Genomic DNA, 16,732 nt, shown 5'->3' with positions numbered 1-16,732 from the left:
CTAGAAACTAATGATGAATTAGGACCAAATTGAAAAGGTGAAGAATTTTGAGGGACTAAATCACAATTTTACCAAATTAAGTGATGACTCAAGGATGAAATTTTAAAAGATTATGAAGGGAAAAATGGTCAATTAGAGAGAGAGAACTCTAGAAGGTAATGATGATGTTGGTGATATTTTTAATTAATTAATTAGATAAATGTTATTTAATTAATATTTTATTAAGATTTTTAGTATTATTTTATTATTAAATGATTAATATAAAAGGGAGGAAAGATGAAAAGAAATCATCATCTTCCCATGCATCCAACGTGAGAAGAAGAGAGAAAGAAAGAAAGTTTTGCTTTCTTTACAATTTGGTCCTTCCACCAAAAATTTACCATTTTCACCTAGAAATCAAAAGAATTTCCATATCCATCAAGAGAGAAAGATAACAAGGAGACTATAGGGAGCTAGAATATCAAGTTAGATTCAAGAAAGAGAAGCTGGAGGAGAGATAAAATCAAGTTAAAAGTTGAAACTAATAGGACAAGGTAAGAACATCAAGATTTCAATATATTTTTAAGTTTGATATTATTGAAAAAGCATAGAAATGATGTTATAGTAGAGTTTTCTTATATAAGGTCTTATGTTCTTGATATATTAGTGAAGGGAATTAAGTGAAAGTGATGAGAAATATTATAGAGAAAGGGAGTTATAAACTTAGTAATCAACATCTTGCACTAAAACAGTTTTGGACAGCAGCAATAGGTTAACTTTGGAAAATCACCATAAATTGTGGAGATCGAATTAGAGGATGAAAAAAAATATTAAATTAAAGCTTATTGAGTTTAGTTTCTCATAGAAGAAATGGTGTAAGTAATGGAATTGTAAATCATGAGATATAATAAATTTTGTGAGACAATGTCAGAATGAATTTGGGTTCCCCTATTCTGACTTTGGAAAATAAGTAAAAATTTGAGAAGAATAATTAGGGGCTTAAATTTATATGTTTAAATTCTTAATGAGTCTATTTTAAATAGAAACAAACATCATTTGAATTCCATATGAGGAGATAATTAATTTTTAGTGAAGAAGGGTCGAAACTGTCAGACAGCAGAACAAGGATGACTTTAAAGAATAAACTGCACTTATTGGCTAAACCATAAATTCTGAAAATTTTATGGTAAGAAGATATGTGAGTCTAGTTTCAAAGAAATTTAGCGGATCTTAATTTGGAGTTCCATAGCTCAAGATATAAATAATTTAGTGACTATGACTCAAGTGGACAATTTTGAATGAACATATAAATAAATAGTAAAATTATAGATAATGCTATATATAAGCATGTTATATACCTTAAGGGTGTGGAATGGAGAGGAGGAGGAGAAATATATATATAATTATGCAACTAGCATGAGTTTTCATTAAAATGGCTAATTTGCATGTTTTAGGTTTAGGGACTAAATTGAATAAAAGTAAAATTTTAAGGGTAAATTTGTAAAATGTCAAAAGTGACCAAATTACATGAAATGAATTGTTTTATTATTTACATTAATAAATTGAATGAAATATTAATTTAGATCAAGATTGGGTGAAAATTGAGGAAAATAGAAAATTACCAAAATATCCACGAATTTTGGTATTTACGCATTTAGCCTCGTAAGTTCGTATGAACTATATTTTGTATAATTTTAATTAAAGTGAATGTTATTTGGTGATGAATATTATATAAATATGTATTTTATTATTGGAATTAAATTATTATTGGTAATATGTATAATTATTAGATGCATTGAAATGATTACCGGAAGCTCGATTGGATTGGAAGCTTGTCGGAGATATATCACACTATCCATTGGTTCTATCAGTTAAAAATTAACAATCGACTGATCAAATCATCTAAATCGATATCCTAATCGACAAAACCAATTAAAACAATTAATTTTTTGAATTAAAATCAATTTTTACTCATATCTACCCATTAAAGCTACCAGTTCAAAAGTTGTATCTCTTTATTTTCTAAAAGGGCTTCTTTCATTCTCTTTTGTGCAATGCAAGCCTAATAATCTTTCACATTTAAAAATAAAAAAAGTAAAAACCTTTGTTGATTCGAATATCCGAATTCTATATTTATCTTTGAAACATGCATTTTTAGGATTTGTAAAAGTTAATGAAATAAATAATATACATGTCCAATGTCGAGAACCATAGCTTTTCTCTAATCAAGCAAAGGATGACTTACCCAATGTTTGATTCTGATCTATAATTAATTATTATTACTCTCGTATAATTTAGAATCTTTACCTAGTCAAGCTGGCCACTTCCCCCATGCCAAAGTTGCATGAAACAAAGGCAGGAACTTATTCTAACTTCCAAACTCCCCTTGCGTGTAAATCTTTCTCTATGCATTCAACAAGAAACATTTCTTATGGAGAAACCCACTTTTTTGTTAACTATAAATATGTTCGGTACCATCTTTTTTCTTCCCCCAACATTGTCTCCAAGTAACTTTTCATTAGAGTCGTAAGCAATATCATAAAGAGTTATATTTGCAGGTCAAGAATGGAGCAACATTTGCTGCATGGCACACTTAATGTGACCATAAATGAGATTGATAGACTAAAGATCTCTGGAGGATTGCTCAGCAAGGTAAATGATTAGGACCCTTTTAAGTATGGTCACCATTGCATACATATACATTGATATCTCTGCGTTTGCTCACAACATAACTTTTTCATTGCATGCATTTAAATGGTGAGAACTCCATGAGGTTATGCAATTAAAAACAATTCTCTTACCACCAAAAATCAAATCAATAAGCATTTATCTTTGGTATATTTGGAATGTGTTATACAAACCAATTGCATAAAAGATATTTACGTAGATACATATATGAATTCTCTTATAGAACCTCCTTTTTCCATTGTCATGTCTCCAACTTTGCTTTATCTCCTTTTTCCCATATTATTGTGATTGTTATGTATTTAGTATAACTAGAGACATGGGGAAACAAAGCCATTAGCTCTTTCAGTCTCATAACCAAATTCATCATTAGAGTATTTCTCATTTTTATTCATGTTTTGAGTAAGCAAAGTTAAGTCCACCCATTGATTTAGTTCGATTCATCTGATTTTATTGATTTTATACCTAAATTAATTTATAATTCTTATATTTTAAATTTAAGATTTTATATATAATTTGGCTCCTAAATTATATCGAAATTTCTCATTTTAATACTTAATTTTTGTCTCATTTTTGATACATTAACTTTAATTTGATATAATTATATACATGAAACTTTTGGTTGTGGTTCAAATGTATATATGAAATCTTAATTTTGATTCAACCATGCTCATTTAAAGAAATAAATGCATCAGTTTATTTTATATGGGAGAAATACAATTATATGTATATGCAATAAATAAACATAAAATGATGTTATATTAATAATTGTGTTAATAATTTATAAAAATAAAAAAAATAAAAATTCTAATATAAAATTACACAAAATCAAACTTTATATATACAATTGCCCATTCAACCAAAATTGGTAAATTCTAAACATATAATGTTTTTGTATTTGTTGGATTTTGAAGGATGTTGGACTATTGGATAAAGGGAAAATATTGCTGGCCCAGCTTAAGAGACTCGTGCTATGCCAATCAGTAGCTACCCCTATACAATCTCAACCTTTATATATATATATTTTGAGTTACGCAACTTTGTTGATCTTTTTCCCTCTTAATATCTCCGAATTGTTTTGCAGATCACTGATTCAAAAATATATGCAACAGTTGATCTAGATAAGGCAAGGGCGGCAAGGACCAGAATGGTAAAAAATGAAGGCCAAGCATCTCCATGGAACGAGAGTTTCCGCATCTATTGTGGACACTTAATCTCACACATCATCTTCACAGTCAAATATGTTAACCCTATTGGTGCAACACTCATTGGCAGAGCTTACGTTCCAGTTCAAGATATCATTAATGGGAACATAGTGGACCGGTGGGTTAACATCTTGGACCAAAACCATGTTCCCATTCATGGAGATTCCAAGATCCATGTTCACCTCCAGTTCTTCAATGTCACCCAAGATGCTCATTGGTCTCGAGGGATCAAAAACCGAGATTTTAATGGAGTTCCCTACACTTACTTTGCTCAACGACAAGGCTGCAAAGTTACACTTTACAAAGATGCTCATACTGAAGATGATTCCCAACCGGTGTTTTTGGCTGGAGGTGAGCGCTATCAGGTTCATAGATGCTGGGAAGACATCTTTGATGCAATAGACAATGCCAAACATTTTATATATATAACCGGGTGGTCTGTATACACCAAGATAACCTTGATACGGGACCCGAGACGGCCGAAGCCTGGTGGCGACCTAACACTCGGAGAGCTTCTCAAAGAAAAGGCTAAACAAGGTGTGACGGTTCTTATGCTTGTTTGGGATGATAGAACTTCGGTTAAGGAGCTGAAGAAGGATGGTTTAATGGCAACTCATGATGAAGAAACCGCTAATGTCTTCAAGGGTACTAATGTGCATTGTGTTTTATGTCCTCGGAAACCTGATCATGATGAAAGTATTGTTCAGGAAAGTGATATAAACACCATGTTTACTCACCATCAGAAGACGGTGGTCGTCGACGGCGAATTGCCAAGCGAAAGGTCCGGAAAGCGGACGGTAGTTAGTTTTGTCGGCGGTATTGATCTTTGCGACGGGAGATACGATACACAAGAGCATCCCCTGTTTAGTACTCTAGGGACGGTCCATCATGACGATTTCCATCAGCCGAATTTTGCTGGTTCTTCGATCAAGAAGGGTGGTCCGAGGGAACCTTGGCATGATATCCATTGCAAGCTAGAAGGTCCAGTTGCTTGGGACGTGTTGTACAATTTCGAGCAGCGATGGCAAAAGCAAGTTGGGACCGATATCCTGATCCCGCGAACCAAGCTCGATGAAATGGTGATTCAACCGTCGCCATTGACATCATGGAACGACCCTGAAACATGGAACGTTCAGATATTCAGATCCATTGATGGTGGGGCAGCTGCTGGATTCCCTGAAGAACCCAATGAAGCCGCCAAAATCGGTCTCGTAAGCGGAAAAAACGTAACCATTGATCGAAGCATCCAAGATGCTTATATCAATGCTATCCGAAGGGCGAAGAATTTCATTTATATTGAGAATCAGTATTTCTTGGGAAGCTCATTTGCCTGGAAATCACAAGGTATCAAGGTGGACGACATTGGTGCTTTGCATCTCATACCAAAGGAGCTTTCACTGAAAATTGTGAGCAAAATTGAAGCTGGAGAAAGGTTCACTGTCTACATAGTGATCCCAATGTGGCCTGAAGGTATACCTGAGAGTGAATCCGTTCAAGCAATTTTAGATTGGCAAAGGAGAACAATGGAGATGATGTACACTGATATTACTGAAGCTCTTAAAAAAAAGGGACTGAATGCAAATCCCAGGGACTATTTGACATTTTTCTGCCTTGGAAACAAGGAGACCACAAAATCTAGAGAATATGTACCTCCTGAGAAACCGGATCCTAATTCAGATTACGCTAGAGCTCAGCAGTCGCGACGTTTCATGATCTACGTTCACGCGAAAATGATGATTGGTAACGCCATGAATCGTGCTAATCATTAATGTAAAATAAAGCTTTAGCTTACCATTAAACTCGTAGTTGTGTTCAATTTTTGTTGTTGCAGTGGATGATGAATACATCATAATTGGATCAGCCAACATCAACCAGAGATCAATGGATGGTGGGAGAGACACTGAGATTGCCATGGGAGCATTTCAACCGTTTCATATAGCAACCGATCGCCAACGAGCCAAGGGTCAAATCTACGGTTTCCGAATGGCATTGTGGTGGGAGCACCTTGGACTTCCAAGACCACACACCATTTTCGAGCATCCAGAGAGTCTACAATGTGTTCAGACAGTCAATTCCTTAGCGGAGGAGCTATGGAATGAGTATTCAAGCGATGCAGTGGTTCAAGATCTGCCTGGTCACCTGCTTCGATATCCGATCGAAATCAGCGACACCGGAGCCATTACGACGTTGCCGAACATGGAGTTTTTCCCGGACACGAAAGCTCGTATCCTAGGCACCAAATCCAAATCTATCCCTGGCATCAAATCTGATTACGTTCTTACCCTCTTAACCACCTAGCTGGTTTCATACATGAACTTGTAATAATGAAAATAATTGTTAATCAACAATGTAATGCATACTGTTCCTGAGAAAGGCCATGCATCCCTTGCAAATCCTTTCCAAATAAAAATTTAAAACTGTTATTATCCTATTGTTGAATCCAAAATTCATCTGTTGTTGCATTTCTAATTTGGTGTCTACAACTATACTCTTATATAATATTTGATAAATCAAAATTTGTCATATTAGATTATCAAGAATAAAAATTTTAAATTCATAAGCATATTTGAATCCATTGATATCCTAAAATCTTTAAACCTTTTGATTTTGATATTCCAAATTAATACACAATTATTTTAGAGAAGACAAGACTCTTTCTTTTCTAAAGATGAGATGTCGAAAAGATTGTATGAAACATGGATATTATCCATTTCCAATAGTTTAATGCTACTGAAAAGAAGAATTAGCGGTTAGGACATTTTTATCGCTATAACTAAGGCTTTATATTTCTATTTACAAAATTCAAATCCACTTTCTTATGTAATTTTATTTTCGATTAATATAATTGTTTATTTCTACTATCTCACTTATTTAATTTCTAAATATTTTCAACTCCCCTAATTTATTTTATTTATTTATTTTTCAACAAGTTCGTTTTGAGTTGTGGACACGACCATTGCCACGACAAAAATCATGTTCACAAGAAAAAAACAAAATTAGATAACAATAATCAATCTCTATGGATTCGACCCTACTACTCTTTACTATTATTTAGAGTTATTTTATCGTAGGAATTTTTATTTGATAGTTTCAACACCGATCACTGAGTACAATAGCAACTCTAAATATCAAATTTCAAATACTGTTCTAACTTACATAATAATAATAGATAGATAGATAGATAGCAAGAAACCGATTCACATATGCACTTTACTCTTTTCCCGAATAGATGAACCAAAGGGAGAAAATAGTAAAATCCTTTAATCACTTAAAAGTTTCAAATTTCAATCAATTTATTAATAAATATTTTCTAAAAATATTAATTTATTTTCACAAGTTTCAGCAAAAGAAAATCTTCAAGACAACATAATATCATGTTTGTGTATTTTGAGATATAATTTTAATATATAATTTTAAACCTTAATTTTAATTTTTATCATTTAATTACCAATTAGAAATTAATTATTAAATTCTTTCAAAAAATTAGAAAATTATTTATTAAAAATTATAAATATTTAACTCATATTTTATTTAATAACTAGAGTCTAATAAAATTTAAATAAAATAAAACACTTTCTATTTGAGTTAATATTTTATGATAATATATAAAAGTATGTAACCATTGTATAATATATGATAATTATAATTAATGATTTTTGGTAAAATTATTATAATTAATTTTAATATTTTACCAACCGATCATAAGATTATCGATCATGGTAATAATTATAGTAATAAACCGAGAAAAGGCGGTAAGCATAATTGAAATGGTGGGAGAGAATTAAGGTACATTGCATCTTCTCCTCTCCTCATAAAGCTAGCCCTTGTTCATTGCCATCCATCTTTCATATCCTTCCCCCCAGTTTTCTAGCTTCAATCTCTTTCATGTTTTCAAGCTACATATGGTGACGTTTAAGCCTTCTTCTTTGTTGGGTCTCTCTTCTTTTTTCTCTCTTTGGAGGTGGTAAGCTGTTCATGTTTGCAAGTTTCCATCATTGCCTTATGAGTATATATTGTTTTTTCAGCTGTTTTCCAATCTGGGTATCTTTGATTTGTTGAACTTGGTTTATAGATGAGATAAGATTCAGTTGTATGCATTTTTATTATACAGACAAATCTTAGATTTCTGAGATTATTTTTGAAGCAACTTGGGTTACTGATTTTTATTAATATTGCAAAATAGAACGTAGGAGGCGCTTCTCTTTTTGTTCCTTCAACATCATATGGATGTCTATTTTCCTCTTAGCAAGAGGTCTCGCACCAGTGCCTCTGGAGAGAAGTTTGAGCAGAAGAAACCATCAATTGAGGTTCTCCCTGATGAATGCTTATTTGAAATCTTCAGATGGTTACGTGGTGGCCGAGAGAGGAGTTCCTGCGCTTGTGTTTCCAAGCGTTGGCTTATACTTGTAAGCAACATCTGCAAATATGAAATCCGTGACAACAACATCATCCACGCTTTGAATCCCAAGGATGAGAGTACTAATAAGAAGGTTGGAATTGTTTCTGAGGTTGAACATAATGATGTTGACAGTGACGGATACTTCACAAGGAATTTGGAAGGGAAGAAAGCAACAGACGGTGGACTTGCTGCTATTGCCGTCGGAACTGCTAGTCGTGGAGGATTAGGCAAGCTTTTTATTCGAGGTAGCAATTCCTGGAATAGAGTAACTACTGTTGGCCTCAGGGCCATTTCCCGTGGATGCCCTTCTTTAAGAGTTCTTTCCTTGTGGAACTTGTCTTCTATTGGAGATGGTCTGTGTGAGATTGCCAATGGGTGTCACCGGCTAGTAACGCTTGACCTTTGCCACTGTCCTGCAGTTACTGACAAGTCTTTGCTCGCCATTGCGAAGGGCTGTCCTAAATTGAATGATCTGACCATTGAGAGTTGTGCCAACGTTGGAAATGAAGGTCTCCTAGCTTTAGCATGCTACTGTCCCAATTTAAAATCTGTTTCAATCAAAAACTGCCCCCTTGTTGGAGATCAAGGAGTTGCAAGCTTGTTGTCTTCAGCCTCTTATTCCCTCACAAAATTAAAGCTACAGGCCTTGAATATCACTGATGAGATGTTTTCTGTTATTGGACACTATGGCAAGTCAGTGACAGACCTTTCTCTCACTAGCCTCCCAAATGTGAGTGACAAGGGTTTCTGGATAATGGGTAATAGTCAAGGACTACAAAAATTGAAGTCTTTCACAATTGCATCCTGCCTTGGTTTGACAGATCGGGGACTTGAAGCTGTTGGAAAGGGTTGTGTGAATTTGAAGCAGTTCTACATCTTTAAATGTGATTTGTTGTCGGATAAGGGGTTGGTATCTTTTGCCAAAGTAGCTGGTTCACTAGAAAGCTTGCAGCTGGAGGACTGTCACAGAATTACCCAAATTGGGCTCTTTTGTTCTCTTCTCAACTGCAGTGCAAAGTTGAAAGTTATTTCTCTTGTGAACTGCTTAGGTGTTATGGACCTAACCACAGGATTGCCTCCTCTGTCCCCTTGTGAATCCCTTCAATCACTTTCCATCCGTAACTGCCCTGGTTTTAGTGATTCTAGCTTGGCTGTGATGGGGAAGTTGTGCCCTCAACTGCAGCATGTGGAGTTGAGAGGGCTTCATGGAATAACAGATGCAGGGTTTCTCCAATTGCTTAAGAGTCGTAATGCTGGTCTTGTTAAGGTTAACCTAAAAGATTGTGTAAATTTGAGTGACAAAGGTGTTTGTAGGTTGACAAATTTGCACAGGTGGACTCTGGAAACGCTGAATCTTGACGGTTGTAAGATCAGTGATGCTAGTTTGTTTGCAATTGCAGAGAACTGTCGGTTACTCGGTGATCTTGATGTCTCCAAGTGTGCTATCACTGATTCTGGAATTGCAGCTCTGGCTCATTCTGATCTGATCAATGTGCAGATCCTCTCTGTGTCTGGATGCTCTATGGTCTCGGACAAGAGCTTGCCTTCACTCAGAAATTTGGGTAAGACCCTCTTGGGGTTAAACCTACAGCAATGCAAGGCAATCAGCCGCAGTGCAATTGACCTGCTTGTGCAACAGTTATGGAGATGTAATATCCTTTTCTGAATTAATGGATATAGATCCCTTCCTTTTGAGCAGCAGCAGTTTGTTTGAGTTTTGGGTCCATCAGCTATAAGTACCGCGGTTAGGTACATAACAGCAATTTGTTTTCCTCTATGGTGGATTGAAAGTCTGGAGTCATCGTAGTTTTGGTTCCTTTGCTTTCGGCAGTTCAAGGAGCTTTCAGGGGCATTGGCCATGGCAGCAGTTTATATAGTCTGCCATGACTAAGTTTTGCTGGTTGAATTTTGCCTTCAACTGTAGTCTGTAACCAGTCAACCATGTAATGAAAATTTTAAAGCAGCCTTCAATCTATTTAAATAAAAATTTTAACATTAAAATTAAAATAATTACGTAATAAAATATATATTTTTTAAGTTTCAATTACTAAAATAAGTTTTTAAATTAATTAAAAATCAAATCATTATAGATCAAGTGCAGGAACACATCACTTTTCTTTAAATTGAATTATGATAATAAACTAAACACAAGAATTAAATAATTAATACATGATTTAAACACAACATAAGATAAATAATTACAAAACAACTTACAAAATACACCAAACACAATATGAATAAATTATTAATGTATAAATATATATATATATATATATTTATAACTAAATATTCTGAACATATATAAAAATTAACACAAATAGCTTCTCTTTCTCTTTCCTCACCCTAATGCCCAAGGCCATACATCTATAGTAAACCCATGTATACTCTTTTTATATATCCTTATGGATTGCCATCCGATGGATCTAATTTTCCTTGAAACCCTGTGCTGTTTGTGACGTTCATGAGAACAAAAAATGTTGGTCTATTGTGTACAGAATTCATAAACAACTTCTTAAGGGTGGGTTTAGATAGACAATGGAGTGCGGTGCGGTGCATTTAGTTTACATTTTATCTTAAGATGAGTTTAAATGAGCAGTGCGTTTACTAACAGTACGTGTAAAAACAACGGTGACGGTGAGATTAGATACTAAAACGATACTATAGCGTAAAACAAAAAGTAAACTAAACGCACCGTATTACACTGTCCATCCAAGCCATTATCAAAAATAGATAATCCCTGCATTCTTTTTCTCCTTTACAAAGGAACAATCTTGTAATTAACCAAACCAATTTGTTTGTTGTCGGATAGCATTCCGAAAACCTGCTGCTAATGAGTATTTACACATATGTCCTCAACTTTTGCAATTAGACCTAGTGCCTTCTGCCTGAGTTTTAGAATGTTAACATCATCACATCTGCCTATGCTTTTTCTTCTTTGTCACGACAAAAAGAAAATTAAAAAAAAATAGCATATGCTTTACTTAATGATCTTTTGGTCTTCCAACTTAATTCAATTTTTATCTTTTTTTAATCTTTAAATTTATATTTTTATCAAATCATCTCAAAATAAATGAAAAAGTTAACATTTGTTAACTTTGATAATGTAACATACACGTGGATGACATGCAAACATTTAATTAATTTTAAAAAATAGTTCTTATAATTTTTAAAATTTTAAAATTTTAAAAACTTTAATTAAATGCTGACATGTCATCCACATGATAATTCACGTGTATGTCCATATAAATAAATAGCTAAAAAAAGACAATTAAATAAATAGCTAAAATAGTTTTTTTTAAGTTGAAGGTCTAAATAAGTAATTAAACCTATATAAAAATTCGGACCGTCATCGATACGACAAAAGTAGTGGTAGTTTACATGGAAGACAAGTGCCATAAAACACGAGCCAAAAGTCAATGGTTTAGACTCTTCTCCGCCGTTTTTACAGTTTTGCCTGTTTTTCCATTTCTCTTTTTTTTCCTACCTTCCTATCTTACCATGGAATATGTCTATATCAGACTTCACACAATCTTTAGTTCATGCATTTCCCTGTCTGTCTCCTCTCCTCAACCTTGAACAGAAAAACACATATCTTTCTTTTTTGCTGTACTTTCATTCTCTGAAACACTCCCCGGAAAAGGGTTCCCAGAGACACGAACACCTTCAAAACAAGCCAAGAAATGCTTCTACGAAGCTCATCCACACCTATCCTCAAAACGTATATACCTCAGAGCTCGCCGGCGGTTGACTCCGGTCACCGGATCCCATCAATACCCATTTCTCTGACGTCCTCCCCCATCAACAAAATCCAACGAGCGTCGTCGGATGGGAACATGAGGCAGATTGTTATTTCCAATAGGCAAAAGCTACCTACAAGTTCAATGGGGTCTCCCAATACGGTCAAAGAAGAAATTTTTACTTTCCCACAACTCTCCCTTCTTGGTGACGTTGATGATGGTGGTGATGACAATGGAGGCGGCGGCGGCGGCGGAGTAGATAGGTTCGGAGATTGGGGTCAAGGGAAACAAAGATTGGATGAGTATTACCGGAAGATGATCAAAACTTACCCTGGAGAGACTGTTCTTCTCACAAACTACGCTAAATTCTTAAAAGAGGTAATCAAATCGGGCCCAGAAAATGAAACAACAAAAAGAATCTAAACCCTTTTTCTTTTTTCTGTTCATTTGATTGTTTAATTCCTTTCTCTTTTTTTGGATTTGATTAGGTACAAGGTGATCTTCTGAAAGCTGAAGAATATTGCGGGAAAGCAATTATTGTGAAACCAGACGATGGGGAAATTCTTTCATTGTATGGAGATTTAATATGGATTAACCATGGCGATGAAGCTCTTGCTCAATCTTATTTTGATCGAGCTGTTAAGGCTTCTCCAAATAATTGGTATCATAATTTCAAACCCCTTTAATACAAAATTCTTGATTTGGTCCTTGAATCATCTCTTGGTTTTTAATGGATCCTTGTGATTGTGAATGGCAGCTATGTCCTTGCATCATATGCTCGATATCTATGGGCTGCTGAGAAAGATGATGATTAAGAATGAAGGAAAGAAAGACTGAACATCGAATATCAAATGGTTCTTAAGCTTACACACAGAGCGATTTTCTTTTATTCGGCAACTGCGTGATTGATTAACCCGCGCGTAAAAGATCATTGAAATGAAGTTGGATTGATATTAGCTCTTGGATTACATTATTTTATGTTATAGACATGTTATACCCTCTACTGTAAAGTCTTCAATTTTTTTATTATAGATTTTAATATTTATCAATAATCTATATAAGTTTTTTTAATATCAATTATCTTTCATCATATTACTAAATTTATATTTAAATATTTAATTTAAAATTATTAGTTAAAAATTTGGTGTAAAATAGAGGTTGTGATAAATATACATTTAAAAATAATTAGAATTTCATCGTAGTTATAGTAATTACATATTTAAAACAATTATTAGTTAAAAAGTTGTGATAATTGTAAAATAGAGTTATTACTTGAACAAATATATAAGCATATTAATTATCACTTAATTAATATCAAAATTAATTATCTTAATTAGTTATTGTTTTGAAGAATGTTATTTTGTATTAATTATATAAAATAGAACTATATTGCATCCTTCCTTTTTAACCTTAAATAGCTAAGAACCTCTAAAATACTATATATAAGTGAATTGTAATGGCTGCCAACCTATTCAGATATGAAGGAGTACATATTTCTTGGCAAGTAACGACATTGCAGTATTCTCTTTGTCTTGGCTTCGTGGTAATATAGGTTTAGATACATCTGATGAAAGAATTACTCATTTTTATAATGTGAAGTAAATTGGAAATATCACTTTTGTCCTAATATTTATATCGCTTTGATTGAACAACAGAGGCTAGATATCTATATGTTTCATCTCTTTTATGGCGAAGCGACAATAGTGCAAAAATATGAACCATTGCTGACGAGACTCCTAATAGACAAGCATCTTATAACGGGAAACATTGAATTTAATCTATAAGTGGTCCTTGTTCAAGCATTTGGAATAGATACTGACATTTCATCTGATTACAATGGTCACAAGATGAAGATAGTCTAGTTGGAGAGGCACTTCAGGAATCTACTATAAAACCCAACACCTGATGATCTTAATCGCCATGCTCGAGCAATACTTAAAAAATAATATTTTCTGGGTGACCAAAATAAAAGCAACCTAGAAGTTAAGTGACCAAAATGAAAGTATAAACATGATGTGGCGAGTACAATTAATCACTATTAGAGATTTAATGATTGAGTGACTAAAATGAAAGTACCCTAAACGAAATTGTAACGATTTCATTTTGAGTGGCCAAAATGAAGGCACCCAAAAATTGGGTGACCCAACTAAGTAGTTTAGCCAATAATAATATTAATGTATTTTAACATTTTCCAATATTTTTATTATTAATAAGTATTTGAGTAAAATTATTTATTATTAATAAATATTTAAATTAATGATTTTATAATGATTTGATCAAATCCATTATACGAATATATTAAAAAAACATGCATATTAATTTAAGATTGTGAGATATAAAATTCGTAAATTTTCCTCACTATATTGTAGATATAAATTCAAATGTATTCATATATTACATGTATAACTTAAATTTACTTTAAAACTAATTTTTAAATTAATAGTTTAATTTAGATGTATGGCATTTTTTTCAATAGTCCTTAGATTTTCTGTTTTTAACACGAAAAGATTTTTTTGTCAGAGTAGCATGTCATATTTTTTTATGAGAAAATTGGAATTTAAAAATTGATTTGGAGTAGATGATGACATGAGTGATTAGGCTCATTTTACACACAGTTACTTAATTCTACAAGCTGCATTGGAAAATTTTCTCTCTGCATTCGAAATTAAATCTCACCAATTAAAAAAATCACTTTTCAAGTGTCGAAACTGTTTTTTTAAAACAAAATTTTAGTTGTCGACTTTTAAAAGTAAAACTGGAGTCGCCACCGATCCTTTATTAAGGTGTGACCGGCCCACCTCAAAAAATTATTTTGGTCTGCGAATTTTGAAATCAGGTTCGGGAGTCAGTTACGCACGAGGAAGGGTTAGCACCCTCGTAACGCCCAAAAATCGGTACCAAATTGACTATTTAATGTCTTAGTGTCGAAAGTTAAAAAAGATTTTAAAATAAGTTTGAATGATGAAATTGGCAAAAGGATAATCAATTGTTCAAGTCATGTAAAGAAATCGAGTCCCAATACGTTAGGGTACAATTCCTCATAATCCCCAAACTTTGAATGTCACTTTTATTTTATACGAAAATCCTCCTTTCGAGAAAGTAACATGCCACACCCAATACGTTAGGGCACAACAAGTTAAGTTCCCAAAAATGATTTTTATGCATTTTGAATAAAAATATTCTCGATCATTTAGGATTGACAAAGAAAATCAGAACCCAATACGTTAGGGCTCAATTTCCCTCGAAAATCCCAAACTTCCAATAATGCTTTACCCAAAAAAACCTTCAAATCAAGAAATTCACTTTGATGAATAGTTTAAACCAAAATATAGTTTTAGATGGGTATGTTAAAAAGTTAATACAATACGATACAAATCCTAATTTAAGACCAAAATGAATAAATATTAACAAATATATATACGGGTAGAATATACAAGTAAATTTACATGCATGTGTACGCATACATTCAACGTGTAAATATAAGTGTACATATAAAATAGATGGAATGAAAGAAATCTAAATAAAATGCATGTATGTATTTGCAAATTGTGAAAATAACTTAAAAATATAAGAATATATACATGAGAATTGTGAAAATAAAGTAAAAATATAAAAATATGTGCCATATGTATAAAAAGGATATATAAAAATAAAAATTTAAAGGAAAACGTGTACATGAATATATAAAAATGTATGGGTATCTTGAATTATGAAGCGAAAAGTGTATATGTTATATAATATATATGCATACATATATAATATAAAATTTATAAATGTTAGAAAAGTAAAAATATAAAGTATAAAAAAAGTATATATATGTATATTATTTAAAACATGCGTATATATGTGCAGTAATAATAATGATAATATTAATAATAATAATAATAATAATAATAATAATAATAATAAATAGGATAAAATAAAAAACATAGCATAATTATGAAAAAAAGATGGACTAAATTGAGTTAAAAACGAAGCAATGGGCGTATTTAAAATAAAAATTTTAAAAAAGGGGGCCCACTCGAACGTGCGCGCAACCATGGAGGACCAGAAGGGATATTATCCCATCCTTCCAATGCGCTATGCAGGGAGGGACCCAATTGAAACAAAAAGAAATATGCGGCCTAAATTTTTAAAAAAAAATTATAGGTTTAATTGCAACGTGCCACGAACAGGAGGGACTCAATGCGCAAATAGACCCTATGACGCCAGAGCGCGCGGATCCTCCCCTTCGGGTCGGGTCACCGCGCGGGTCAGGGCCTGGACGAAACGACGCCGTTTTGCAAGTTATTTAAAACAACTTTTTCTCTTTTAAAATCATTTGAATCCGAATGGGGAAAAAATGTTTATTCGGCGCTCTGCTAGGGTTTAACCCCTAGCGTCCTAGCGTCGTTCGCCCGTGCTCGTGCCCCGATCGCGACGGAGCCGGTCTCCCTTGGCGTCGCCGGTGAAAGAGGTAAGATTCCCCTCTTGTTATTTCTTTTTTTTTTAAAACGCAAAAGAAAAGGAAAAAAAAAAGATATAGATATACAATATAAAAAAAAACCGATTCACCTTGAATCGAAAACAATCTGAGCCCTTCTTCTCTTTCTATTTTTTCCTCCCCCTCATTTACAAAAACAAAGGCTTTATATAGCCTCCAAAATCGAAAACAAATGAAAAAAATCTGCTAATTACTTTGCTATTTTATCTCAATCGGACTCTTTTGAGTCTGTTTTTTGCAGGTG

At 33.3% G+C, this 16,732-nt stretch overlaps 3 protein-coding genes across 3 annotated transcripts; all 3 read left to right on the top strand.

Annotated features, from left to right (window-relative positions):
• Positions 1-2,492: 2,492 nt before the first annotated feature.
• On the top strand, positions 2,493-6,338 carry LOC105768988 (phospholipase D alpha 1). The gene is made up of 4 exons (XM_052633247.1): positions 2,493-2,631; positions 3,579-3,647; positions 3,749-5,609; positions 5,701-6,338. Exons 1-4 carry the CDS (start codon positions 2,545-2,547, stop codon positions 6,165-6,167), a joined length of 2,484 nt encoding a protein of 827 aa, XP_052489207.1. The 5' UTR covers positions 2,493-2,544; the 3' UTR covers positions 6,168-6,338.
• Positions 6,339-7,979: 1,641 nt separating this feature from the next.
• Positions 7,980-10,186, top strand: LOC105769050 (EIN3-binding F-box protein 1). The gene has a single exon (XM_012589470.2). It carries the CDS (start codon positions 8,093-8,095, stop codon positions 9,932-9,934), a length of 1,842 nt encoding a protein of 613 aa, XP_012444924.1. The 5' UTR covers positions 7,980-8,092; the 3' UTR covers positions 9,935-10,186.
• Positions 10,187-11,694: 1,508 nt separating this feature from the next.
• Positions 11,695-13,034, top strand: LOC105769167 (uncharacterized). Its single transcript, XM_012589665.2, has 3 exons — positions 11,695-12,383; positions 12,494-12,666; positions 12,763-13,034. Exons 1-3 carry the CDS (start codon positions 11,949-11,951, stop codon positions 12,818-12,820), a joined length of 666 nt encoding a protein of 221 aa, XP_012445119.1. The 5' UTR covers positions 11,695-11,948; the 3' UTR covers positions 12,821-13,034.
• The last annotated feature ends 3,698 nt before the right edge of the window (positions 13,035-16,732 follow it).

The sequence above is a fragment of the Gossypium raimondii genome, chromosome 7 (assembly GCF_025698545.1).
Source record: "Gossypium raimondii isolate GPD5lz chromosome 7, ASM2569854v1, whole genome shotgun sequence".
NCBI classification, from domain to species: domain Eukaryota; kingdom Viridiplantae; phylum Streptophyta; class Magnoliopsida; order Malvales; family Malvaceae; genus Gossypium; species Gossypium raimondii.
This window is presented reverse-complemented; position numbering and strand designations above follow the sequence as displayed.

Bases quoted from the DNA above. Each gene is read 5' to 3' on its own strand.
- LOC105768988 (XM_052633247.1), top strand. From the start codon at position 2,545: ATGGAGCAACATTTGCTGCATGGCACACTTAATGTGACCATAAATGAG. The intron at 2,632-3,578 runs GTAAATGATTAG...TGGATTTTGAAG, and splicing joins CTGGAGGATTGCTCAGCAAG to GATGTTGGACTATTGGATAA. The intron at 3,648-3,748 runs GTAGCTACCCCT...ATTGTTTTGCAG, and splicing joins GACTCGTGCTATGCCAATCA to ATCACTGATTCAAAAATATA.
- LOC105769050 (XM_012589470.2), top strand. From the start codon at position 8,093: ATGGATGTCTATTTTCCTCTTAGCAAGAGGTCTCGCACCAGTGCCTCT.
- LOC105769167 (XM_012589665.2), top strand. From the start codon at position 11,949: ATGCTTCTACGAAGCTCATCCACACCTATCCTCAAAACGTATATACCT. The intron at 12,384-12,493 runs GTAATCAAATCG...GGATTTGATTAG, and splicing joins ACGCTAAATTCTTAAAAGAG to GTACAAGGTGATCTTCTGAA. The intron at 12,667-12,762 runs GTATCATAATTT...TGTGAATGGCAG, and splicing joins AAGGCTTCTCCAAATAATTG to CTATGTCCTTGCATCATATG.